Source organism: Hylaeus anthracinus, unplaced genomic scaffold (genome assembly GCF_026225885.1).
Source record: "Hylaeus anthracinus isolate JK02 unplaced genomic scaffold, UHH_iyHylAnth1.0_haploid 11997, whole genome shotgun sequence".
NCBI classification, from domain to species: domain Eukaryota; kingdom Metazoa; phylum Arthropoda; class Insecta; order Hymenoptera; family Colletidae; genus Hylaeus; species Hylaeus anthracinus.
Window position 1 is genome coordinate 6,346,596 of NW_026534344.1, and position 27,392 is coordinate 6,373,987.

At 36.7% G+C, this 27,392-nt stretch overlaps 3 protein-coding genes across 5 annotated transcripts in view; 1 reads left to right on the plus strand and 2 right to left on the minus strand.

The window, feature by feature from the left end:
• LOC128889825 (zinc finger protein 467-like) overlaps window positions 1-6,461 on the minus strand; it is an 11,516-nt gene extending 5,055 nt beyond the window's left edge. Inside the window, exons 1-2 of the mRNA XM_054147828.1 lie at window positions 6,055-6,461; window positions 4,692-4,847 (exon numbers count right to left, since the gene is read on the minus strand). Coding sequence (XP_054003803.1) covers window positions 4,692-4,847; window positions 6,055-6,195 — 297 coding nt within the window. The 5' untranslated portion in view covers window positions 6,196-6,461. The remainder of the gene's footprint in view (window positions 1-4,691; window positions 4,848-6,054) is intronic.
• Window positions 6,462-7,190: 729 nt separating this feature from the next.
• Window positions 7,191-11,718, plus strand: LOC128889894 (sensory neuron membrane protein 1-like). 2 transcript variants are annotated; one of them, XM_054147958.1, is made up of 8 exons: window positions 7,191-7,400; window positions 7,611-7,765; window positions 7,951-8,113; window positions 8,320-8,568; window positions 8,980-9,191; window positions 9,265-9,436; window positions 9,818-10,060; window positions 10,765-11,718. In XM_054147958.1, exons 1-8 carry the CDS (start codon window positions 7,299-7,301, stop codon window positions 11,047-11,049), a joined length of 1,581 nt encoding a protein of 526 aa, XP_054003933.1. In that variant the 5' UTR covers window positions 7,191-7,298; the 3' UTR covers window positions 11,050-11,718. The 2 variants fall into 2 exon arrangements, with proteins under 2 accessions (XP_054003933.1, XP_054003934.1); XM_054147959.1 differs by lacking the exon at window positions 8,320-8,568.
• LOC128889895 (proton-coupled amino acid transporter-like protein pathetic) lies at window positions 11,357-26,471 on the minus strand. 2 transcript variants are annotated; one of them, XM_054147961.1, is made up of 8 exons: window positions 25,414-26,471; window positions 18,988-19,056; window positions 18,110-18,202; window positions 17,608-17,965; window positions 15,557-15,832; window positions 14,614-14,792; window positions 14,133-14,302; window positions 11,357-12,216 (listed from the first exon to the last, which is right to left on the minus strand). In XM_054147961.1, the coding sequence occupies exons 2-8, from the start codon at window positions 19,047-19,049 to the stop codon at window positions 11,966-11,968; spliced, it is 1,389 nt and encodes a 462-aa protein (XP_054003936.1). In that variant the 5' UTR covers window positions 19,050-19,056; window positions 25,414-26,471; the 3' UTR covers window positions 11,357-11,965. The 2 variants fall into 2 exon arrangements, with proteins under 2 accessions (XP_054003936.1, XP_054003935.1); XM_054147960.1 differs by having other exon boundaries at window positions 25,408-26,470.
• Window positions 26,472-27,392: the final 921 nt, after the last annotated feature.

A 27,392-nucleotide genomic window follows, 5' to 3' on the forward strand; every position in this document is an offset into this window, starting at 1 on the left:
GAGAGAGAGAGAGAGAGAGAGAGAGAGAGAGAGAGAGAGAGAGAGAGAGAGACCAGGAGAGGAGAGATTACGGTGGTGGTGGTAGAGACAGAGAGAGACCAAATAGCCGGGTGACACACGAACGCAGCGCGGCGTAACGATATCGAGTGGAGGTCCCCGCGGAATGCACCGCGGCGGCTGGACCGGAGCGACACGACTGGCAGATGCAAGCTGCACGGACTGGACAAAAACGGGACGACGGGTTGCACTCGGGTCAAGTGTAAAACTGTTATACCGGATCCGCGGGTCTGTTAACCGCGCGGAGACCAAGTCGACGCGACCAGGTGCGAGAACCAGCACTGATACCGCGATCGGCTCGGAGGAAAAGAAACGCAGGCCCCGGGAGTCGCGATACGCGGACGAGACAGCGCGGTGCAACGATATCGAATGGAGATCCCCGTGGAACGCATCGTGGCCGGCGCGACCGCCAGAGCGAGAGGGAAAGGGAACAGGGGGCGGGAGGGGGTCGAGAGGGGAACAAGACAGGGACGCCCTAGAGAGGCAAGTATGCGCGCGAAGAGACCTTCGGTGTATACCTAGCGTCGTGTACACAGCTACCGTGTGACTCGCCTGCCGGATACACACAATGACGGAAGAGAGCAGCGCGCAGCCAGCGGCCGACGTCGGTGTCGGCGTCGGCGGCGGCGGCGCTCTGCAGTGCGTCGGCCCGCTGACCTTGACACTGACATTGACTGAGCGAGCGAGAGAAACGAAGGCGGACCCGAGCCACCGGGTAATCGTCGGGGACGTTGTATACGCGATTAGGCGAAACTTGAACGCGGCGTACCGCGGGAACCGAACGTCGTCCCGACGCGTCGCCTTTACCCCGGTCCGGGATCGAACCGCGTCAACGATCAAACCCCGGGGTAACGAGACTTCGTCGACCGTTTACGACGTTTATTTCAGAGGCCAGAAAACAGGTTTTCAGGAGATGCAGGTCTTGGGCTCCTCGTTGCACCTGTGCCCGGGACAAGGAGATCCAAGGGGTCAACCGCGTTGGGGAGGGGATCGAACGATCTTGGATTGGGGAGCGACCGGGACGCGTCGGAGGGACGGAGAAAAAGGGAGCAAGCGGAAGGGGGGGGGGGGGAGGGTGAGAGAAGGGTAGCGGTTAAAGACGAAGGAATTGGCGGGAAGAAGAAGCGAGATCGCGAGCTCCCGAAGGAAAGGGAAAGAAAGAGGGGACTAGGCGAGACGTCGAAGAAAAGGAGAACTGACTTTCGCTTTCTGTGCGCGACGCAGCCTAGCCGCGGAGCGTCGATCAATAGTGCCGCGCGACGCCGACGGTTGCACACACATCTATTGTACATATACATACACACCCGGCGCATATAGCCCTCCTGTCCTCGCCATTCGGCGCGATCCGTCTCTCTCTCTCTCTCTCTCTCTCTCTCTCTCTCTCTCTCTCTCTCTGGCGCCCTATCTGTTCATCCTGCGTGGTTATCTGTATATTATCCCTTCCAGCTTCCCCCTTCCCCCCTCCTGCCCCGATGATCCGCGTGTGCGAGGGTGGAATTATTGGGATCACGCTTCGTTGGACATAAGGGCTGGAGGAAGGACGGAGAAATCAAGTACCTACGGCTACCGATCAGCGACGCCCCTCGTTTCGCTCCTTCTCCGTTGCTCTCTTTTACGCGGATCTAACCGTCTACCTTCGCCAGCCCCTCGTCTTCGGACGCTTATCGGGTACTACGAGCAGGGATCAACCGCGAATGGGAAGGTGGAACGAAGACGGAGAGGTGGTACAAACCGAGCGCGTGTCGCGTAAAGGGCTTTTTACGCCGCTGGAAATGTGGAACTCGTGTCGGCCACCCATTCGACGCATAAAGTCACTTTAACGCGTCGTGTCGGAAATTGCCGCGCGAGTTTATGAGCTTGTAAAGAGTCCTCCGGGTACTTCCTAGGATACGTACGAGCGACTCGGATAGCCCGGTTCCTCGGCTATTCGTGTCCGGCTTGTACGGCGATAAATTCCAACCCAGCGACGCCTCAACCCGACACACCCGCGGGCCAAAATCCGTTCTTTTGCGCGACAAAAGTATGTTTCTTTTTACAGTGAAATTAGCAAGCCGATTAATTCGACCAGTAAACGTCTTTCTAAGGTATCTCAGTTATTATAAGGATGGTTTTACTTCAATGTTTGACTATTATTGTAATAGGGATTATTGATTGAGATTTTAATTAGAATATTAATTTCCTCCTACCTTTAATTAAGATATAGTTCTATGTATTATAGGTATGCGTTGTCCTCGGTAGTTGTTAACACTAGTTATTCATAATTTCGAATTTCACAAGACAAGTTGCATAAACTGTTTACACATTTCGCCAACCACTTACACTAATTTGTATCTAAATAAACAAAAACATGTATGTATTCAACTTCATTTTTATCTAAGCCTTTCAACAACAACAAAAACAAACAAAATGATTTAGTCGAGTGTCGTACGAAAAATACGAGTAACTATACTTATCAAAATTATAAGAAAATTCTTTGCGGAACTTGTGTACTGTTACTTGCGTAACAGTTACTCTTATTATTGTCATCTTAAAACCAAGTATATGCAGTGTTTGGAAAAAAAGAAGAGCAAAGGCACAGGATTCGTAACACCGCGCGCTTTATGTCATACTTTTAATGTACCTTTATTAACGCTGTTGCCTTCATTTGTAAGGCACTTGCTCCCAGTCGTAAATCACATGGTCGCGCAGCTTAAGCCCGTCCAATGTCTAGTGAAATCAATTAGGAGCAAATAAACTGGTACCCGTAAACAAGCGCGTCTGTGAATTGCTCGTTTGTTGCTACGTTTAATGGCAACGTTGTGAATATCTATAAATGTATCGCCAGTCATACTCGTTAAGGTAGTGAGCAAAGTATGGCTCGCTGGCCAATGGAAGGGCATGTTATCGAAACAACTTTTAGGGGCCCACATGGGACTAGTGTAAGCGAAAGTGAAATGACCATTGTAAACTCTTCTAAGATAAACGTGGTTTTTCGTTGAAAAATCATGATATACTTCACAAATTTTCTATTTTCATCTATGAATTCTGTGAGTTTTATTTTAAAATTAATGAAACTAAAAGTGTTACAACTGTTTCCATATGATGACCAGAATATCTTCATTATTTATTAATCGAATAAACTAGTCTTTGTCGTATGTTCTTAACGCTGAAACTTATTCGTCTTTTTAAATGATATGATGTATTTTCATTACAGTAATATTTTAAACGATAAAAAGACAAATTTAACCACGTATGACCTTTGGATAAACTTTTGATGAGTTACTCTGATAAAATGATAATTTAACGTACAGAGACGGTGCGTGTGCTTAACATACTCTAGTACAATTCTAATTTGTTTGTAACTGAAGTATTTTTGCTGAATTCGACTTTGTACGTATAATGTAACGCTCTGGAAAGAAAATAAATAGTTGCAAAGAAGAATAATAAAAGACCTTTCGCAGAATTCTCTCCACGATATGTAATCATGACACAGATTATATAGAATATATTAGAATTTTTTTTATTAATTATATGTGAAAAATATCCGACGTATTTAGCCTTATGGGAAACCCTTTATAACCTGACCTATCCAATTAAACGTTTAAGATCACATCCTTAACTGGGAATCCCATCAGATACTATTTCTACATTCAAGCTGCTCCGACTTGCCTCTTTGATCGAGAGACGAGAGCACTCCAAATCAACATTAAACGCTTCGCCGGCGTTTACATAGACGCTGTTTCACCGATTCCACCTTTGACCGACTTTATGTATACACACTCAAACTTCAACACCTGCTTTCATCGGAATTATCTGCTTACGGATTACCGTTTATTTGTAAACAGACAAGAAAAAGTATGTCATCAAAAAAATATGATTAAAAAGTACTTGAAAGCGTATTTTATGTATACAGTTTTCTTCTTTGGTACAGTAGATCAAAAACGCAATTGTCTTTTTTGCAATTGCTTTACTTTAATGTGTGTTGGTGCTACTCGTTGATAAATAGGTACCCGTCAATTATAACAATTAAAATCAGTTTAGATATAAAACAGCTCCGTTGAAAAAGAAAACGTATGTCCGTACGTTTGCGCAAAGAAACGATAGATGGAGCGCAGATCAGCTGAATGATGGGTGGGGATAAACCGTCAGTAGCCTTGAGTGGTCAATTAATTTTGATCAGACTATCACCTACCTTTACTCCTTATGTACGATGCATCACGCGATCTTCAAGCATAGGGTATATTCAGTTCATAAACAATTTTTGCGACGATAACAAGAAAACTATTGTGATTGAGTATTACAGAATACAGAATCATTTTGGAATCGTATTGGAGAAATAAAAACAATTGTTTTGCGCACGAAAAAATTAAGTCACGGCTCATTGTATAGTATAAAATAAGATAAACATTCATGTGTAAGAGTATCTTGTGTTAGAAACCGAAAGATTTCTTATGTTCATATAATTGAAGATATATTCATAGTTTTTCTTTTTTATTAAATTACGTAACAACATGAATGAAACTTTCACGTTTCGAAAAATGAAGTTATACTTAATAACTCTTTCGAAGAATATTTCGCGTAGATATAAAATGTGAATTTTAATTTGTTTCCACGACAAAATGGCTATATATAAATAAAGAAATATATTGATTTACCTGGTTCACAGATGCGGCGAGATGCTTCAAACTGTCCGCGTAATTTTTTAACACCGTGTCTGTAGTCATGCAGCTCACACGAAACTCGTAAAACATGTCCAATTTATACACGCATCTCTGGCAAATATTTTTTGGAAGTGCATCCTCTTTAGTTATCTGGAACAAATTTTATATTTAACGTATCATCCACAAAAAAAAAGTTGCAATAACTTCGCATTGATTTCATTTCATTTTATTTAGGCACATGCAAAATAAAAATTAATTACTGACAAGCATTGTAGTTGAAACAAGGAGACAATCGGTGATCTCTTATAATAAAAATTTTAAGTTTAATAAAAATACATAAATTACAAATCATTTAAATTAAGTTAAGAAACAATGTGTAATTTCAAAGATGATTTAGGAAGTCATGGAACATTGAAATCTGTTCAGCTATAAAAGTACTCCAAATTTTTTAATTCAAAGAATAATGAGTGCCCACACATAAATATGCTACAATTTTATTGTAGTTTGAATACTTAGAATTCAGTATTTCTTAAAAGGGACTAAAATATAAAAGTAACTAAATTTTTCAAGTTTTATATTTACTCTACTTTTGCTCTCGAGATCCTGCTTGCACAGAAACAAATTTCATGTGTGCGTACATTAAACAGTTAAATTTGACTTTAATGCTTCTACAAAAAGAACATGACATAACATGAAAAATACATTACATGATACAATCTTAATTCGAATCCTATGTTAATTTTAAGCACATATGTTACGTACAACAATGGTAATACTCAGTTGAACAGAACATGGTAGAATCACTATAAAACCTAACTCCATTGCTATCTCTCAAACCTGACAATAAGTTACATCAAATTATATTGCCTGATTCAATTCATCTAGTTTAATTGATGCTTTAATGTAACACAATGCTTTTCTAACAATATTGCAGCAGTAGTTGTACTTATTTGTACTAGTTTCATCTAATCTAATAAAATCAATTAGAGATCTAGTTTAAAAAGATGCTTATAAGTATCCAAAGAGTACTCCAAACATAAATAATTGCACTTATAATAGTAGACAACGTATTTGTACCACAGAATCGATTGGACTGTGTACTTAATTTTCAAAGATTCTTCTAAACCTATTATATATTGTAGTACTATCCTAATGATGACTGTATAATTGCACTCCTAATGATAGAAAATGCATTAATACCAGATTCCTATGACTTAGTTTATAAATAAAACTTAACATAAAATCGACTGGCCAAGGTGAATATTTTAAAGTGATTTTTAAAAATGTGTCGTATGACTGACAAATACTCCAATTAAACGGAGAGAATATTTGGAGGAAAACGGAGTATTTGACTCACCACAGCAGGAATGCAGGAACGTATTTTGAAAAGTAGCTGCCGTTGTTCGCCTTCTTTGTCGAAGATCTGAAGCTGATGATTACTCTTCAATGAGCAAAGTCTGCACAATTCGGCGAAGCTGAAGTCTTCGTTCATTGCCATCCTTTGGAACCGTGGTTAAACACAAACGCTCTACGACTATGTTAGGTTATGCTGTCCACGATCGCTCGTTTCTCCCGTAATTCTCGGATCCAGCGAAAATCACAGTCACCGCGACGAAAAGTTACAACTCGTGAATGTAAACAGGCTAAATAAAACTGAATTCGATGGCGGCGAACGTTAAGAAATAGGAATTTCTAACGAAACTAAAATAACGCCGCCATTTGATTCTTTCTCTGTCACTGTTGTCCGGCATGCACGATGCGCGGCTCCACATTGCTCGATTCGAAACCTGCTGGGTGGTGAACGTACTAATGAAGGGTTGAGACTGTTGATAAAACAGTTTGTCCATAGCAGACTAAAGTTATCAGGCTGTAGTTTAAAGTTAATTCAGGGTATTCACCGCTAGATGGACACGCTATACTCTATCACGTGTGTAGAATACAAATTTTAAATTCAATAAATTCAATTTAAATTTTGATCTTGTTATCAGTCATTTTCGAAGCTACGAACTCAGAAGGTTACGAAAGCTTGTTCAAACAATCTTTCGTAGCAAGTAATACCGATTACCAGGTCTCACCACGTGGCATTATTGAATCGTATTACGTTTACTTATTCTTGATAATAATACAAGTATGTTATGATATCAGCAATGTATGCGGAATATTGATCCTAAACAAACAATAGCGTGGCAGGAGGAACTTAATTTCTGCAGATAATGATTAAATTAATTGCTAATGCTACAATCACAAATATTTCATGTTGGCGATGTTATCTATTACGTTCATATGCGTGACGGAACTGCAGAAATAAATTATTCACTAAATAAAAGACTAGTTTCATTACGTAGTTCTCGAGTTTCAGTGCAAACGTAGAACAGATGAGTGCTTCTGTATTATGATTCTGAAACCAAACGAATGTACTAGTTAAATAGTTATAGCTTCGAATTTTATATTACTCTTCTGTTTAACTCTTCTCTTTAACTTTTCAAAAGAAATATACATTTCTGTTTCTACATCTTCTGTTTCTTTACATTTATAACATTTAACAAGTACGTTTAAAGCAGTTAATGTGTGATTAATAATTGATTCGATAAACAAAGAGTAATGATTTTTTACGGTGTACTCGGAGTTATTCTGATTCTGCTTGGCATAATAGTTGTTGTTGAACAATACATGGTACAGTATATAACATATATTATACAAAAGGTAAGCTGAAACTATATTTCTATTTAATGTAACTAGTTGAGTATTTAATGGTAATGCTATATAATTAAGACAAACAATGATTGTGATGACGTTAATTTTTACATTTTATGTAATATCCCGTACAATTGTTTATATAAATTTTTAACTAATTCGTAATTTATATGGAAAAAGAAACTCACTTAACCAACGTTCACGTAACATAATCTTCAGAAAGTAAACCTCGTGGATGGTACAGCAATTTACGAATCGTGGAGAAATCCTATACCTTTACAATTCACATGTTACTTGTTCAATGTTACTAATCCTGACGACGTAATGCGAGGGGAAAATCCAAATTTGGTCGAATATGGCCCCTTTACTTATGAGTAAGCATAATATTATCCAATTCATTGCGTTAGACATTAGTTTAGATTTAACAAACTAATACAAAGTCGATTGGATTTTATTTCGCTTTTTGCCTTTTATTCGAGTCTAAATACGTAAAAACAACTGTGCTTTAATAAAATCTGTTAGATTTTTTTCTGTTAAATATTCACCGTTTCGATTCTAGCGAAACGTTCGAAAAACAAGTGATAGATATTGATGAGGAAAACGACGAAATCACGTACACAACGAGGTCAACATTCGCCTTCAACAAACGGCAGAGCCTGAATGTAACTAGCCATAATAAAGTAACGATATTAAATCCGGCATATATAGGCACCATATCAATGGTAAATAAAAATACAAATAGAATGTTAAATGTTAATAACAATTAAGCAAATGATACTATATGCGTTAAAATATTTAAATATTTCAAGGACGTAATCTAAATAAATCATCCTTTTTAAATAAAATTCTTCGAATTTAATTCTCCGAATTAAATTTATCGATATTCGAAAATAATTTATTTTAGCTTAATAAGAATATTCCTTTGCAGTTGGCGACCTTGCCCCCTAATTTCATGGAAAAATACGGTGACCACATACCGAAATTATTTCCAAACCGCAGTAGTATTTTTCTGAAAGCTCGTCCCACCGATCTACTGTTTAATGGAGTTAAAGTATCGTGCAACACGAAAAAGTTTCCTGAATTAAATCTCATATGCAAGACGATGGAATCTAAGCCACCACCGGTTTTAAGACGAACAGAAAATGAAGGAGCTTATCTCCTGAGTTTCTTTCAAAGGGTAACATTTAATAGTCAGAGTGATATGAGATGTAATCCGATCAAATCTGTCAAATATCGGAATATTAATGAAAATATTTTGCAAACATTTAATATAGCCAAAGGCTTCCTTTAAATAGCTTTTCTGCATTCAGCGAATAAATAGATTATGAATTTATAATATAATGTAGGAGTCTAACCGAAAAATGAGACACGGGGATTCGAACCCACGATCCTCGGATCCACAGTCGACCCGCTTTACCTACGCGACCAATCCCGCACCCTACGTTTCGTGTTCTTATTTGACTCCTTATTGTTGGGTATGGGAGGCGCGGACACTACAATAATATGTTAATAAATAATTGTAAATGTACTTACATGTAAGACCGCGACTTGTATATAAATAATTATATTGAGTTTCTTTATTCGACAGGTAAATGGTACTATTCGTGGTCCATTTACTATTAACAGGGGCTTAAAGAACATAAGTCTCTTGGGCGACACAACAGCCTATATGGAAAAGAGAATGCTAGATTTGTGGTACTCTGAAAGTTGTAATAAAGTGAGAGGAACCGACACTATCCTTTGGGCACCATTAGTAAAGCCAATATCTTCCGTTGCATCGTTCTCGCCGGATATGTGCAGGTGCAATAATATTATTATCGAAAGTGATAACATAAACTCAAAGCTTTCCGATATGAATTGTTAACGTGTTTAGGTCTCTAGACGCTGATTACGTGAAAGAAGTTACGATACACGGTGTAAAAGGATCGAAATTTGCGTTAAACGAAAGGGCATGGTTTTTGAACGAGTCACAATGTTACTGTCCGAGGGTAAATGATGAAATTAAGTGTCTGCCACAAGGTTTACTAGATACATCAGAATGTCAGGTAATACTTTTAAGATGTTACATTAAATATTGCATAAATTTTACTAGCACTCAATAATCAAATTAAATTTATTAGCATTCTGTTAGTTTTAACTATTTATTGAAACAAAGTATATTGAGTGCCATTAAAAGGTATACACTTAATAGTTAGCAAGAATCGTACAAACCATAATGAGATGCATTTTTACAAGAAATGGTTATCCTTGTTTCTATGATAATTTTGTACTCTAATTCTGCAAATTCGCTAATCTTTGTCGATAACGTGTGAAAATCAAATAGATGAAACGGGAATGAAAATAGTTTAAAATGTACGTGTGTATAAATATTCGCAGTCGAATAATGAGAAGTACTTGTCTATAATATGATGTTTGGCTCGTTACAGAAATTACCTGTAGTTTCCTCGGAACCACACTTTCTCCACGGCGATCCCGAGCTTCTAACGTATGCTCGTGGCTTGAAACCCGACAAAGATCTCCATGAAACGTTTATTATTATCGAACACGTGAGTGGCGCACCAATTTCTGGTAATAAGGCTTCGCAAGTAAATCTGAAGCTGACTAGACAACCAGTGGAACTTCTCGCAAATGTCAGCGAAGGATACTTCCCCATCCTATGGTGCAAAAGTGTAAGGCTATTTTTCTAAATTATCATTATCTTCTACATTAGTATTTTACAAAATGGGCGTGGTTATACATTGTATCATATTTATTAAAATAATTCTCTATAGATAATTATCCAAATATCAAAGACACGAAGATTAATACTTTAAACAAGTTAAAACGTTACGTCTTGCACTGTTACCTTTGCGAAATTATTAATAATATACATTAATAGCATTTCTCCCAAAAGAAAACATTTAATCTGAAAAAAATAGAAATACCTAACACCTTTCTCTATTAATACATTGACCATGGAAGTTTAAATATATTATGTAACGCATTTTAATGTTTTGCTTTCGAGATGAAAACTGATCGATATTTCGGCCTGATTTCTTTCGCACAGACCCACGCGTTACGTAAATTGAACAAATATGAAAGTGCTTACATAAATTCAATGTGAGTCGCGTGACCAGTTACGAGTCAATGCCTCGATAACCAATAAAGATACCGTAAAGATTCTCGATGGCTATTTAACGGTAGAAAGGATGCAGCATTTGTGTCAACGATCCTGTTTGAAACTCAGTCACCTAAAAAGTTTCATTTCATCAAATTATAGATAAAAACAAAATTGAAATATAATTCGAAGTGCAAAGGGTTAAAAGATACGATTACAATCTTCTTAAAACAACGAATAAGGTGATTAAACTAATAACAAAGTTATATTTTACAGGGAGGTACGCTGGAGTTGGTTCGTATACCGGACACGTATCAATTACTTCGGCTTTTACAATTAATTCGGTATCTGCAATATCTTCCATTGACCATCGGTATCTACATTCTCCTCCTTACTGGAGTTTTATGGGGTTGTGCTCAGCGTAAATTGCAAACATCAAATTTAACGGTAGAGGAGATTTTCGTATCGTCGAATTTGCAAACGAATAGTGTCGTACGCAGGCCACCGCGACGACCCACTGAATCGTTTGACAGACTTCAACGCGTGTATCCTGCTTTTTAGAGCGAAAGACACGAATGGAAAAATATTTTTAACATTATAAAAGCCTATTTAATAGTTATGTAATAGTAGAAATCAACAGATTTCGCGAGTGCAATGTAGAAACAATTATACACAAATTAATGCGTTGAAAGTTTCTCGTAATATCCGTATTAAAATTCTATTAGGGCTTCTATAATAATTTAACAATTTATAGCAGGCAATCGATTTCTGTTGTATACTGCGTTTGCATCACGTTTGCTGATGAAAAAACCACGCTTCACAACCGCCATGTTTTGGGATTCAGATTCATTCAATTCAATTGGGAGCGTTGTGTTAGAATTCTATAAATAGTTTAATATAAATTTTACGTACAATCAAGTACACTTGTTTTCTTCGTATAAAAAATAATTACTTCTAATAGTTAGATCGTTAATTCGATATTTTCAAGTGCACTTACAGCTACGTTACATAAATGTATGTACACTATTAAACAAGATTCACCCTATCAGTAAACTCTTATATGTACGAAAATCTCACTTCTCTCTTTAAAATTCGTTTTCTTATTGCGTATATTTACAATAAATAAAACTTTACCTCCTATCGATGCTCTGTTTTTATCGTTACTTCCGTCCAATTCTCTCTAATTTAAATTCGTTACAAATAAAGAAACAAATCCTGGGCGAAACGATACGCGACGATACTTTACAACTAATTTCATAATAATCAAACTAACCATTACGTTATTCGTGTCACAAAAAGATGCTTAAATAGAATGTCAAAATAAATACAGAATGTACATGAAAGGTCTTAAGAATAAATGCTCCAACGCAACGTAGGTTGCGGTAATCGTAACAGTGTCGCTCTTCTTGAACGAACGTCAAGAAGATGTTCTGGCGTATACTGGCTTCGGTGATTTCTTCTTCCTCGAAGGAAACCACTAATTTGATTCTGTATATTCTTTGATTATGTCCCTTATGGAGACCCACGATCCGGATACCAATGCGAACAGCGAGAACACCAGAAGCACGCCGTTCTTCCAGAGCCTCCAGTTGAATTTGCCCAGGTGGCCCTCCCAGCATGAAATTGTTTCCACTATCGCTGGTATACTGATGCCCAGGACGGAGAAGAACACAGCGCCCACCAAAGAAATGAACGGTTCCAGGTTAGGCACTAGCAACCCTACGATGACTGGAAAAAAAACATTCGTTAAAGAAAATCGTTGAATTTCACAGGATGTAAACGTCATTTTAGGATAAAGGAGATTTAATAACGTAAGTACGATAACTGGTAATGAAAAGGCGAAGAGTAAATTTTTTATCGAGATAAGGTTTTACCCATCTCTAATTGTTATGCAGAATGATGTGCACAGGTTTTCGTCGGTTAAAGGACAAATGGTCAAGTTCATGCTATCCCTACTCGTTTTAAATAAGCATTGGTTCTCCGGAGCCAAGGTTTTCGATGGCTGCACGACATGTAGGTGCGCGGAATCACTATGCCATTCATCGCACGACTGAGCGACTTTAACCTTCCGAAACAAGTTCTCTAAACGTGATTTAAATTGTATATTTAATCAGTTCCATGGATCCCTAATAGCAGTACTTTATAACCGCGGCATGTAAAGTTAAAAATATGTTGTCGATTCGTGGATCAGTTCGTTATTTGTTAAATACATTTCGTTACTTTTATTAGTTAGATATATGCATATATTATATACATGAATATTTAATACAACTGAATGTGAAACATATGTACACTAGAATACGCAAATATGAGAATATTAACATTTATTATAGTATTTCAAAATATAGAGAACACCTGATCTGAAATCTCGATTACCTGTGCTGGCTTGGACTATCGCCGATTTATTTAATACATACTGATACAACGATAAACATTGGGGATATTGATAGAAGCTAACAGCAGAGATACAAAGCAGTGATAACATTTAAATGTTTACAAACATAAGCACAGATTATCACCAGTAAGGTCTATTGACTCCAGAAGTACTCAAGCGTGCTCGTACTTGAGAATGAGTAGTCAAGGTTGTTTTGCTTGCTTGTAAAGCATGTCATTGCACACGTTATATTGTTTTTTTAAGCGTGATTACAGAGCATCTTATTCTCGAGTCAATTTTTCAATCTCCAGTTAGGTATAAGCGTAATCATACAGGACTTCATAAATCGAACTTCAAAAATTGTTGAAAATTAGTCCTTCGAATATTAATTACTCGATTGAAAGTAGTTGATAATAAATAGTTTTTTATAATATGAGAGATACGGTACTTAGTTAAAATATAAAGTGAAAACAAAATATTTAAAAAAAAGAAACATCTATGTATGCAAATTTATTTCTACTATGACTAAGGAAATCGGAAGTCCAGCATCGAGGAGTCAAAACACGAGCTGTGTACCTAAATATCAACGTATAGGTTTCTGAATGAGTTGAACGTGCACGAGTCATTGAACGGTGCTTACGACTGACGAGTGAGTCATGCGGTTACAGAACCAACAGGTATTTCCCTGGCCCAGTCTGCCTCCACCTTTCCATTACAACTCGTACTTCTCTCTTTCTTTCTTAGGAAAGTAACACACGCGTCTGGTTGATGCTCGATAGCGTAAACCAGCAATAAACTAGAAGAGTAATCGCGACTCGTTATCACGGTAATATTGAAACGACGTGTTTATCTGTTTCCACTAGTAGCAGCAATTTATTACAACATAAAGTTTGATGAAAAATTTCAACGATCGTCTATGATTTATCGCATGCTGAGAAATGCCTTCCGTAGCGATATCTTTGACGTTACAGGAAAAAGGAAATAGAGACAGTAATCGAAGCGGTAGTTTATGTTTTAGTTGGCATTAGAAATTTGTATCTAGTAAAGGCCGCAAAGGGCAACGTATTAAGATAATAACAAATAATATGATTAGAATACGAGAGTTCTATTTCATTCAAGTGCACGTCAGCAGACGTAAATGCATTGTACCTTAATTTCTTATTAATATTTGTGGAATAGCAACGAATTAAATATAATTTTACGATTCATTAATAAATTATTGGATGAGATTAAGGGACCTAATAATTACGAATGACGACAAATTACTTACTTGAGAAAATCACCATGGCAATCCTCATAAGTGTTTCGCACAGGCCTTGGAACTTGTGACTACATTTATCCTTTATGGCGTTCCACATAATTTCCATTGGTACGTAGAACTGCAGACCATAAGTAAACAACACGGCTATGGCAATAAGAATTTTTACTGCTTGTCCCGGTCTGTAAATGAATACGTTCACCTTAGAAGAGGATTTTATTTTATTTATTTTGTATTATGTGATTTATTTATTTTTTTATTTTTATTGAACGAAGTATAATTTATTTCGAAGCATACTCAATATCAAGAAATCTTTTATTATTATTATTATTATTATTATATGGAGGAAAATTTAGAACGTCTATTAATTATTGTTAACAACCATATATATGAATAAACCAATAAAAAGGTGACTGAATAGGAAGCAAGCTTTACATTTTATATCCTTAATTTCCCTTTGCTTATTTTTTAAATTGACAAACTGAATACTTACATTTCATCAATTGGTATACTCAATGTGATGGTCGCTTCAACCTTTTCTCCATAAGTCAGGTAACCGAATATGCCCAATACAGCATACATAGCCACCACTATCGACATAGTTACGTTAAGGACGCTCGGACAGCCGAGAAAATGTGTCGGATTCCGCATGCTATTCTCCACGGGCATCACCTGTTAAAAAATTCATTTGAATGAATCAATACGTGAATTTCATCACTGTATAATTGTATAACGTGTCCCAGAAAGAAGTGTGGGTGCTTGGATGACACGACGAATTTTCAAAAGAGCTTATCGCAGTTAAAAACGCAAGCATTTTTATCAATTTCTTTGTATTAATGATAAAATGATGAGCCTTGTTCTAATGAGATAAGTCAGTTTGATATTGTGCGATATGAAAAGAGGAAAAATCATACAGAGATCGTATTTATATGAACTCTATAAACAATCGTCAAGGTATGAGATGGGTAAGTGTTTATAAGTCAAGAAGGAAGAGTTTGTTGGCGTCATATAAATGTTTCACATTGTTTCTACAGAGTTTACCTACTCGTTATTGAGGTAACGTATATATAAGATACAAATTGAAAATTGATTTACACGTCCATGACATTATTATTAGTGGATTTTACTTTGTATAGCTTCGTGAGATTATTACCAATGTTTGTCGAGGTTCCTTCGTAAGAATGAACACAAACATGACCCGATTCGTAGTATCTTTAATCTTTAAAAATGTTTGAAACGTGACTTAATCAATTATAATTCAACTGAGGTTGCGTTGATAGTACTCTCACGAAGAAAGAATGAAAAGTGTAAGTATTTAAATTTCTAAATGGTATATACTAAATGGTAATTTGGTAGTGATTGTTAAATATGAGTAAAGGAGTATACTAAATGGTAATTTGGTAGTGATTGTTAAATATGAGTAAAGGAGCACTTACAACGCCAATTCCCTCGATGGCAAACAACACAGTCGCGAAGAACATGGGCAGCTGTTCGAACGACGAGAACAACTTCACATTTGTCGACATTTGAACACCGCTGAAGACGTAGTAAAGGGTTATCGCGATCCCGACCATCATGCAGATATTGGCGGCCATGGAAAATGGCACCATGTATTTCAAGTTTCGCACCTGTCCCAGCAATAATGTCGGTGGAATCAGCGTGAGTATGTACATACGGAGTGATATATCCGCACCACTGTAATGATTGACTATCTGAAAAGAAACGATGGATATTTCAATCGAAGTGGTAAAATATGATCAACTTCAGAAACATTTAGAGTATCGCGACAAATCAATCGTAATATTTACCAATGACTACAGAGTAATCTACATATTAAATAAAATATCTTAAAGAACGTACAATCGAATCGTAATTATTTATATATTATAAATACATGGAGGATGAAAGGAGAGATATTCCACTTCTTTGGAATAGATGTAAACTTTTGTCGTTTGTTTTTATACAAAAAAATTTGTTTCTCTAGGGTTTGATTAATGTTAGTATTCGTTAATGTATAGTTAGTGTTTTCAACTATGTAGTCGTTTGAAACTAGATTGAACGGAGTGTACTTAATTCGTGAAACAGGCAGGCCGGATTCTACAGGTCAATCATGTCGGAACAAGTCTCGAGGCTACGTGTTGGCACAGATTTTCCATTGTGATCGGAGAAAAAAGGAGAAAGATGTACATACGTATAACGATGCACGAGAACGAATGAAACGCAATAAATGCAAATTAAACTAGTTTTGCAGCTTATCTGCATTTCGATACTCCAACGAATTAAATTAATTAAAATGCAACATTCGAGTCAGAGTGTAGTGTCCTGATTTGACAAAAATTTATTTATTTACTATAAGATAAATTGCGAGTGAATTAATCGAAATCTACATACGAAAATGTTCGAAATATCCAAAGTATAAGATCAACGTTTACCTCGAAATATCATATTAAAAATGATAATCAGGAATGTTTAAGGATTAATACAAATCCAAATAATATCGTCAATATTTTATAAATAAAGGTGACAGGAATGTTTAATATCTAATCGTAAAATCTCTTTATAATCTCCATGACAATAATTTAATTAATTCACATGTAAAAATAAATCTGAATATATCAGTAGTCCTGTGGTATTAAAACTTTTAGTATCGGCATCTTAACATTCGAACAAATGTTATCAGCGCTCTTCTCGTCGCCAAATTTCCATTCGTTGACAGTATGTATAAAAAATCATACAATTCTGATACAATTTATCTTACGAAATCCAGAGTAATTAGATATTATATTTATTAAAATGTTGAATGATTATTGTGAAGTTGTCATATTACGAAATTGTGGATATTATTCTAATATTGTCAGATGGAACTGATGAAATACATTTTTAAAGAAAGAAACAGTACTTCTTCCAAGAAGCTGAAATTTCTCATAGGAAGAGAATGCAATTGTACCAAGCAGTTCCTTTAATTTAAACTCGTGTTCATAAACATATGACGTTGCAGATTAAATTCGTGGCTTTAACACGATTTTAATACTTTAATACATGCTCCGTAATCATTTAATGCTGCTTCGCCTTCCAAAGAATAAACTGAATGTAATCTTCGCGCCACGATAGAAAAAGCAAGATAACAATAAGCTAAGAATTATATTGTATGATCCTCGTGACATGTAATATTTGCTGAAAAAACCAGGCTTTCGTAGCAAAGGCTTGCGACAATAAAATTAATTAATAAGAGTCATCTCAGTTTATTGTCAACGTTTTACGTTTGGATCGTGTTCAGGCCTGAGATAATTACAATTTAAGATTAAAAATATTAAATAATTCATAGCTATCGGAAACATTTTGTTAGATATTGAAATATATTGTTTCAGTTAGAAAGACTCAAAGTTGTGAGTAGAAAAAAGAAATCCATGAAGAAGCTATAATTGTTAGTGTCGCGAAGCAGAAGTTAGCAGTCAGAAACCAAGAATGTAAAGCAGGGGGAGCTTACCTGTTGAATCGAGGTCGCTACGAAGACTACGTACACACACACACCACCTATGTACGTGCAACACAATGCAATTTTTACAAATATTCGACTGGCGTTTGCAAAAGGTCTGACTGGTTTCGGTCCATAAAGAAACGCTGCTTCCGCTGTCTCCGCGTACGTCATTTTAGGTGTTTTCGTTCGCTTGCACAGCACGTGGGAGGATCGTACCAGTATATGAACGCAATGCGCACATATAATTCCAATAATTACAGTACCGATTCCACCGAACAAAAGACCGCCATTTTTAATCGCGTTCGGCATGGCGAGGATTCCTGTGCCCAGGGAACATTTTAGCATATGGGCCAAAGCACCTAGATCTCTGTAACACAAGAGATAAGTATTATATGTTTTATCATGGGTGTGCATCTCATGTTATTGAGAAAAGTATTTTTAAGAAACAAGTAGGCAATAGTATAAATAATATACGGATAATTAATTTAATTAATTAATACTTGAAACTTACGAATTGGTGTTCTTCTTGTCACGGTGCTCGAAGGGATCGTAGAGTTCATCTTTCTCATTATAGTTGCTAATGTTGATAGTAGCAATTTTAGTGCTGACAATAAAAAAAAACAATACATCAGTACTCTTCATTTTATACAAATTATTATTTACAGTGCTCCATGACTTATTTGTTCTTCAAAACTGAGGTCCAATTTTGTTTAGCGTTTATAGTTTACAATATACCACGAACGTGTCAGAAAAGAGTCACAAAAAATCAAATAACACATTCCATATATTTTACATAAATTTTATAAATCTCCCAATACATGCGATAAGATTCCTCTACAATTACGATGATGCAATATTCAATTCATTTGCATCAATCTATTAAAATTAAATTAATCAGCTCCCGACGACGAAGTTAAGTGATTTGTCAAACTTAACACATGGTGCTCTATCAAACTTTGTTAAACCTATGTGATAAAAGAACGAGGATGTTAGCATATATCAATCATACACCGACGTCATGATGAAGAAGTCAATTAAGTCGGTTGGAATTTCTCGTATCAGAAATATGAACAAGCTTATCGTTGCAATCTGATCATTATAATCTTACACGCACTGTTCATAATTTCACTAATTTTTTTAAATCATTTACGTGACTTGCTGTGTGTTTACATATCGTTACGCGTAGAAAGTCTATAAATAATCGATCGGTTCGAACGAGAATTCCAACTTTGTTTATTTACATCATACTTACGCTACACATTTTAAAAAGTCAGGAACAAATAATTACTAAGACGTAGTAATTGAATATTGCTGACCATTTCTAACTTTGAAAATTTATTAAGGACTCTGTTCATGGAAATTAGAAGTAATATGACTACAAAATTTTACCTGCTATTGAACTCCTGCATGGGATTATCTGAGGCTGACGTGTCCTTCGTATCCTTCCCCATGGTGAATCTAAAAAACAAAAACGGATACATTTAATTTCGAGTATTATCAAAATATTTTATATTATCGGAAGGAAAAGAATCAATATCGAATGACATTTATTTACAATTAGTCATATCTCTTACGATGGCTGACTAAGACGTCTGACCTAGTACGACTGAAACTACTTCTAAGACTGAACTGTCTTTCACTATATGTATTGTATAATACAAGAATCTACAATCCCTGCTCCAAGTCAATACATTGTGAACAATTTTCATTGATTAATCTAACCTAGATTATTTCATAATCCAAGGAGCTATAAAAAAATGCCCCTGAATGAGAGAAATCCGTAGTTTCATTCATAATTTGACATTGGAGAATAGAATAAACAACAAATACAAAAAGTTAAATTTTCCAACTGTTTGTTCATTAGTTTCAAAACATTTTGTTTACAATTATCACTGGGGTTCGCTTTGTCTTCAATGGTAATTATCAACAATATGAAATAAGTCCATTTCTATAATACAAAATAAGCTTCTGTGATGCAGGATTCTTCTGCAATAAATTTTCACCGTATTTCGTACGAATTCCAGGTATTCCAACTAACAAAATCTAAAGATCGAAGAAATCATGGATCGAATCACTTTACGCAAACGTTAAATTCTTATCGAAATAGGTGATCATCCAGTGAAGATCTTACCAATCTATTTTCACGCGATTTCACGAAACTAGGTTTCACAACAAAGATATCTTCTGCTATGTAACCAATGTCTGGCAAAATTCGCAATAGTATAACGATCGACGTAGGTCTTTTTGTATCGGCGAAAATTTTCCGTCGAGACATGGATTACTGTTTCGTGGTTATCATATAGATTACTCTAATTCCCAACTTACGAGTGTAGATTCTAATCAACGTCAAATCGAAATTTCAAGTAATCAAAGATTCCAAGAGTCCAAGAGAGAATAATTGCGTTAAAGATGAGTGGCAATGTCTTTTGTCAAATTTGAAAAACTATACAAATCTGCTCGAGGTTTCATATTGAATGTCATTGGGGCACCTTAAAACTCAAGTCCGCTGACATGAAATTTTAATTAAATGGACGTTCGTGATCCGAATTGTTTGTTGTAGCAAAATGTGTACCGGTGTCGTTAGCACCAACAATTAACAAAAACCAGCAAATTAGGTGAGACGCCATTCGGTTGCACGCGTGTTGTTTGCCCTTGGCTATTATTGCTCTACATCGAAGAACGCCATCTTTGTTCTCGTAGCTTTAGTGCATAGTAATTAAGTGACTAATGCTCATAATTGGAAGAAACGAGCACACCCAGAATAATGCAGACAATTTAACGCGTTTTGTTCAATACGTAATTCGAATCAAGATGATGTCAAGACATAGAAAATTAAATTTAATAGTCTAGTTCATCGCGGACTTCCTTTTTCTCTCACACCTGTTTTCCGTTTATCCTGAAGGTCGCATGGACTCATTATCGTCATTAACTGAGGACAATCGCGAATGCTGCCAGTTAAGATTGGAAGCTATAGATCGTCATCGCTCAACAAACGTTGCACAATCCATAGAGAATAAGGAGAGTTTCACAAACGCCTTTAATCTTCTTTGTCTTCACTTGTTTTATCGTTGTTGCATTCTGTCGATCCATTGAGCAACCGACTGCCACGAGCCTCGATGAGTGCAATGAAGGTGTAACGCAATGTAGATTACGGATTGTAAAAACAACGGAGGTGTGAATTAAATTCCACAGCGATGTCAAATATGTAGCAAATTGTATAGAAGGTTGACTCTCTAGAGGTTAAGACACTAAAGGCTAAATCTCGCGTAGAAAAGCCTCACAGGAAAAGATTATTATGAAATTTGTATAGTATTACTTCGATACACAGATTCAAAAATATATGAAATATCAATGAGAAAATACACGTTGCATTGTTTAGAAAATAAGAGAAACTTTCATTTAAATTTCATTTCCTTATCTATATCCGAAGAAATATCAATTTTCATTAACACCCTCAGTCTACTTATTGCGCAAAGGTTAAGTCTATTTTAATATATCAAAGATTCCAAAATGAATTGGCCTTCGAAAAGTTTTTTCTATTACTTGTAAATAACAAACATTATCCTTTCAGTTCCACCTTACGGGTATATAATCCTTTCAACTACTTCAAATCTAAAGTCAAATGTTCAGTAATCGAATGCAAGTAATTTAAAAAATAACTATTTGTTATTTCTGAGTTCGTTATCAAATCTTGACCACCACTGTTGGATTGTCTTCATCGACCAAAAGAATTCATGAAAAATAAAAATTCTGTAAATATCTGTAAAGTTCTTTGTCTCTGCGAACTTCACTTAGTCTTCTAGGCGTTCGTGGGTGTGGTTGAGATCTAAGCACGAGTCGAAGACGTTGAATAATCGAGTGTAGCAGGAATCGACCAAACTCTGCACACCATGCAATTACGGTGTTGCAGCTGGGACTTATCCTTGAACGCTTCCACGGGAACGTAAGTACACAATGGACGTAGGACTTTCTAATGTCAGGAAGGAGAAAGGACTCGCGAAGTGGCTAATAAATATTCCTGATGTAAGCAAAGGACAGAAAAGAGTCACGAGTAACCACTGGTTAAGGGGAATTATGCTGCGATCCAGGTGTATCGGAGATTTACAAATACGACTAATCGCGCGGTGATCGCGAATCTCGGTCTGAAAATACCGATACCTGGGATAATATCTGCACGAATTCTCGTGGCCAGTGTGTGTGGAAATTCGCGCGGTCGTGATTCGCCAAATGTCACATAACAGCTCCCTTTTCCTGTAAAGTGTTGCGTAACGTTCTATTCTAGTGATTAGAACTGTTTCGCTTCAGGTATAGAGACTTTGATGGAGCACTAAGTATATCGAGTTGTCCAGACAGTTCGTAACAATTTTTAAAAAATACTCAAAGGCTCATTTAAATTTTGATATATGTATTTATTGAATTATACGGGTACCATCTTGTTCCACAACCTTTCCACCTTTTAAGGTATGTATACATGTTATTTGTTTTCAACCATTCCGATATATTCAGATATTCATTATATGGAGAAATGCTTTTTCCGTATTTTGAAGACTTTTCAAGATCACAGAATATTATCTTCAGACGTTGTTTTTTATGTACTCTGCGACAAGAAGATATCACAAACCATATTTTCAATTTTGTCAACCAGTCTATACCGATATGTTGGTATTTTGAGAAGCATAAAAGTTACAGGTATCTTTTGCAGAAGAACAAATATTTAATTAATAATTAAATTCAGAGCCTGAAAGTTGGTTCAAAGTTGGTAACAAACTGGTTTACTACATTTTGACGTGATAGATTCTAGCATGAAGGATAAACAGCGAAAAGGAAGGTCAGTTAAGATTAATGATGACGACGAAGGTAGAGCCAGGATACTAAACGTTTCACAGACATCAATTTCTTTGCAGCTAATGGTGTTTACAGCAATGCATCGGTACCATTGTGTTTCACACGAATTAATCAAAGAAAAATTAGCTGATCAGAAGTTTCGCTAATAATTAAGCGTAGTAATTTTGAAAGCAATTAGTAACAAGAAAGAATGGTTTATTTGAAAATGAAGATAATTAATTCCTAAAGATTCGACCGGAGATCGGGAGTAGATGAAAGTGTTATAGCCTATGAAATGCGAGCTAAAGTTAGGTAATGATTATAATATTTGTGTAATGAGGAATCAGAGAATAAATTAACAGAAATACTAGTGGAAAGTATATCAATTTAATGCAACAAAAGCAAGAATAATTTTAACGAAAAGAATTTTCGTTTACAATTACTACGTCGAAAGATATGCCTTCAATGTTGCCATGAAAATACTTGAAACAATGTTTGTACGTAACAGTGTATCTATAACCTTCGCCTAATCTAATTTCGTCATAACTGTATTTGTTCAGAGTTTTTAAAGAATTCTTTGAAAGTAATAACTACCGCGTTATTTGTCTATGAATGACACTAATGTTTCAGTTGCGTTTAATTTTTAAAACGGCATGTTATTTTTTTAATGTCTTAAACAAGTCTTCATTTGTTCCGAGCTTTTTAAAGTGATGTTGAAATGTTGACCGCTATGTTATTTGTATATGAATGGCACTAATGTCTCAATCACGTTAACCTTTTTCAGAGGAATACAACTCAAAGTAATATATACAATTATACACAATTCTATTACATATATTTTAATTTACAATAAAATTAACAGAAAATTATAACTTCCTCGAAATATTCCTCAGACAAATTCACAAACCAGATGTGACTGATATTTTCAACACGTATAAAAACTTCGTAATGCAAATTATTGTACATATTTTTAATAAAAATAAACTGAAAACTCAATCATTTTCAAAACATTAAATCAATGCCATAAATCAATACGAATATCGCCAAGCAATTTTCCCTGTAACTTTTTAATAATTTTTTAATAAAAAGGTTAACATGGCTGGTAGGGAGGGTGTCAATAGCTCCGATTTCCGGTGCAATCGACAGCCACGCGACCGATATCTCGAAGGGGCTCCGCCGAAGTGGCGTGCGCGATAACAACTTGGTGCCATTGACGATGCGACTTTTAGAACGGACCTTGGCACATGCCATTTTCCACCACGGAATCCGTATCGTTTCTTAGGACGCACAATTACCTCGACAACCATATACGAATGATTTGTAACGTTTTAACAGTATCTACACCGATGACAGTAAATTACGGAAAATAGTTTCTCACCGGGGAGTCGTTAATGTCAGAGTTTCGCGTAGGTGATAAGCGCGGCCGTAATAACGTTTAAACAAATTTCTAGGTTGAGTTTCTTTGTCTGAAAAATAGTTGAAAATGGAAGAAAAACTTCTTTCGTAGAGGTACGAGACGTCTTCGTTGGAAATCGTACAGTTTACATTATTTGTTTTTATCGTGTAGTAAATGTGGCAAATAAGATAATGAAAGTGTTTAAAATAGTATTCTCTGTTTAGAGGTGATACGCTAATGCAAGTACTTTTACTTCTCGAATGTACTCCACCAATGTAAAATGAATAATCGAATTTTGAAGTAAGATAAATTATTCATTCAATTCAAATTACAGTATTTAACAGTACTTAGTCATTTCTAACATTCGATATTCACTACTTTGGAATTCATAATTGATACCGTTGAAATTTGCATTCAAATGATAACATTTGTCTTCCATTCTCTTACTTGAAAACGGAATAGCAATTTAAAAAGAAATTTTAACGAAAGTGTATACTTTAAAATTAAAGCTGACTCAAAAATGAATTTATTCTGATCCTTAACTAAGAGAGAAATGAGGAAATAGATATCGTTCACTGGTTTGCATGGAAAATTTTAAGTTAATCAACGCTAGCTAGTCACAACAAACAATTTTTACGTTCTATAACCTATCTGACTCTTAACGATAAGAACAGTTTTATTTTTATCGTAGTTTCTTCATATTTCTGTACTGTTAGTCTTTCATTAAATTTTATTTATTAGACAGATGTTAAAATACGCTTGATTTCTTACGAATTCTATAATTTATAAACGACTTTCCTGTATTTACTCTCCATTTTCCTTTCCATCGATATATATAATATCAAATATAATATAATATCAAAATTTGCAATATAATAAAAAATAAGAAAATTAAAAAATAATAATGATATACAAATTGAAGTCCATAAATGTGTATAATCGAAACGAAACATAATATTAACACATTGCGTTTGATACCTAATTCGTAAATATTTCACCTTTTAATTATACACATTTATGGACATGTATTTATACACCGTTAATATATTTTAATTTTCTTACTTATTATTATATTTCAAATTATGAAACTTGATTGCTATCATTCTTGAAGCAACACTTGAAACCGCCACCCAAAAACTAAGAAGCTATCATCTATCCCCAACTTTCTCAATTTTGAGATACCTCGGTTCAATAACATCAAAACAATCGATTCCAAGTAAACAATGTTTCCCTTGTCACTGCTCAAGAGCGCACGCGAGTATTTATTTCCGCGAGCATCGTGCACGCGCATGCATCACAGTTTATGACCGAAGTTTTCATGCCGCTGCAGGTATCGCAACGCCGTTATCTATCCGACGCGTTATCATTGAAACTTCAAGAGACATATAAAATTCCACGCAGGGAGTCGGTCTTCCTGATTACCGAAATCGATAGCGATAGACGAGCACGACTATTCGCGAAATTTTGCCATAGTTTTCCATCGAATGTCCAACCGGTTGCGTAACGAGGAACATGAAACTATTCGCGGCTCGATGTTGATCGCTGGCGAGCATTCATACTTCGTATACACTATGCATAAATATACTCACGTGCACCTTTGACGGCTGATTCCAGGCTCGAGAGAAAAAGAAGAAGAAAAAATCCGTCGGCGATTTCCTCGTTCCCGCGGTTTGTCACGTGCGGTGAAAAGAATGGAGTTCGATCCGCTGCCGATTCTCTATTCACATTATCCTCCGTAGATCCCCCTTCCAATCCGTTCCTTCGATCGATCCGAACTACCGATCCACCCGTCGTCTTCGGTACTTTTATCTTTTTCTAGAGTCCGGTAGTATATTGCGAAGAGATAATGATTTATCAGCCGATCTCGAAGCAGCCTCGGCCAATGTCAATGCGGTATGATTTATTGGCCTACGATACACCGCTGAATAAATCCCACGCACAAATAAATTGCACAACGATACGGGCTTCTGTCTCTTCGATCGGGATCGCTCGATAGTCCACGGGGATATTTCTTATCGCTGATAATTGAGATGCGATGCCACGGCGACGATAAACTTTGCCCGGTCGTGGAATCGAACGACCGCGCTTTTTCGCGCTCGCCAGCAGAACTGTCCGATCCGCGTACCGAGACCCAGAACGCCAACGAACCGGGAATTTATCGATATTCCTACGGGAATTCCCGGGACGTGCAGTCCACAAGAATGTCGAAGCTCAAGCACATCGATCTCTGACGAACGACTCGGTTAATATGATCGAATCCTTCTTGTCTTGTCACTGTGGACGGACTTCAGGATCTCTTCCAATCGCGGACGATCTCGATGCTCCGAAACTTTCAATTTCAACTTTCGACTCTTCGGAGATTTACAACTATTCCAGGTTCCCCGATCTTCGAGCACTCGATCAGATATTTACTTAATCGTAGCGGTACCTCACCAAAAACTACCTTCGAATTTCCTCTTCAGCTTCGTTCTTCAACGATAATGTGGTTTAATTCTTCAGGAATCTGTTTCGAGAAATTTTTCAAATCACGAGTCGATAACGCGGATGACGATTCGGTCGTGAAACCGCTTCAGCGGAGAGCGTCGAGGAAAATCCGCGAGGAACGGTGACAGACGTCGCACACGACTGGCCAAGTTTTTTCGGCGTTACACAGGTATATATACAACCTGAGTGTATAGGCGCGATACAGCCAGGCGTTCCACTAGGAGCGACGTCGCGACGCGTGGGAGGGGAGATAGAGGCCGTTCTCGTAATGGGTTCTATCGGTCGTGGTTCCGAAGACTGTCTCGAGTCGTCCTTAGCATCGCGACGAACGCGCGAAGACAGGGCCAACGCGACCGCGATCGACTCTGGTTCAGCGGATTTCGCACCGTCTGCATTTCGCCTGCTCCCTTTCACCTTCGTTCTGTCTCCCTCTGTTCCATCCGGTTCGCTCTGTGCATCGCAACGTTCCCTCCACGATATCTACCCTCTCCAGATACCTGGTGATCTCCTGAGCTCTTTTCCCTGGCGATCGCTCTTTTTCCCGATGCTGGCACCGACGCCTCGCTCCGATGCCGGTCTCCAGCGTTGCGTAAGTGGTGCAAACGGATGGATCGCGAACGACATCATTCGCGACTGAAGTTACATGATTTGGGTTACATGGCTGATGATTAAACTGTTATTGAGATCCATGGAGAAACGTGTCGAAAGTAGAGAGTAAGCTATGAAAAGTATCACTGTTTATGTATCCCTAGCTCGAGCGACCGGCAGCTGAGAAATTGAAACCTAGCTAATTGAACTTGAAAGCGACGCAGCACGCGTGCCGGTATGGCCGTTACTAATTGAATTAAGAATTTTTGGACTCCTAATAGTCTATTCATCCGAATGTTATCGATAGATTAGCGAGACCCTCGTGATAAAATTAATACCGAATTCAAGCTTAGGTGAACTCGTTTTAATTACATGTGGATAATTGAAAATCATTCTGAAACTATGCGAATAGATTACATTTAAGACAAGTTGAAATTTGAACGGAAATTTGTCTCTTAACTCGATTTAAAAAATAACATAACTAGTTTTAGTACTACTACTT

Coding starts and splice junctions, on each gene's coding strand:
- LOC128889894 (XM_054147958.1), top strand. CDS start 7,299: ATGATTTTTTACGGTGTACTCGGAGTTATTCTGATTCTGCTTGGCATA. Junction 8,114..8,319: donor ATATAGGCACCATATCAATG/GTAAATAAAAAT, acceptor ATTCCTTTGCAG/TTGGCGACCTTGCCCCCTAA. Junction 9,192..9,264: donor TTCTCGCCGGATATGTGCAG/GTGCAATAATAT, acceptor TAACGTGTTTAG/GTCTCTAGACGCTGATTACG.
- LOC128889895 (XM_054147961.1), bottom strand. CDS start 19,049: ATGGGGAAGGATACGAAGGACACGTCAGCCTCAGATAATCCCATGCAG. Junction 15,833..17,607: donor TAGCGACCTCGATTCAACAG/GTAAGCTCCCCC, acceptor GTTTCTTTTCAG/ATAGTCAATCATTACAGTGG. Junction 14,303..14,613: donor AGTATACCAATTGATGAAAT/GTAAGTATTCAG, acceptor ATTCATTTACAG/ACCGGGACAAGCAGTAAAAA.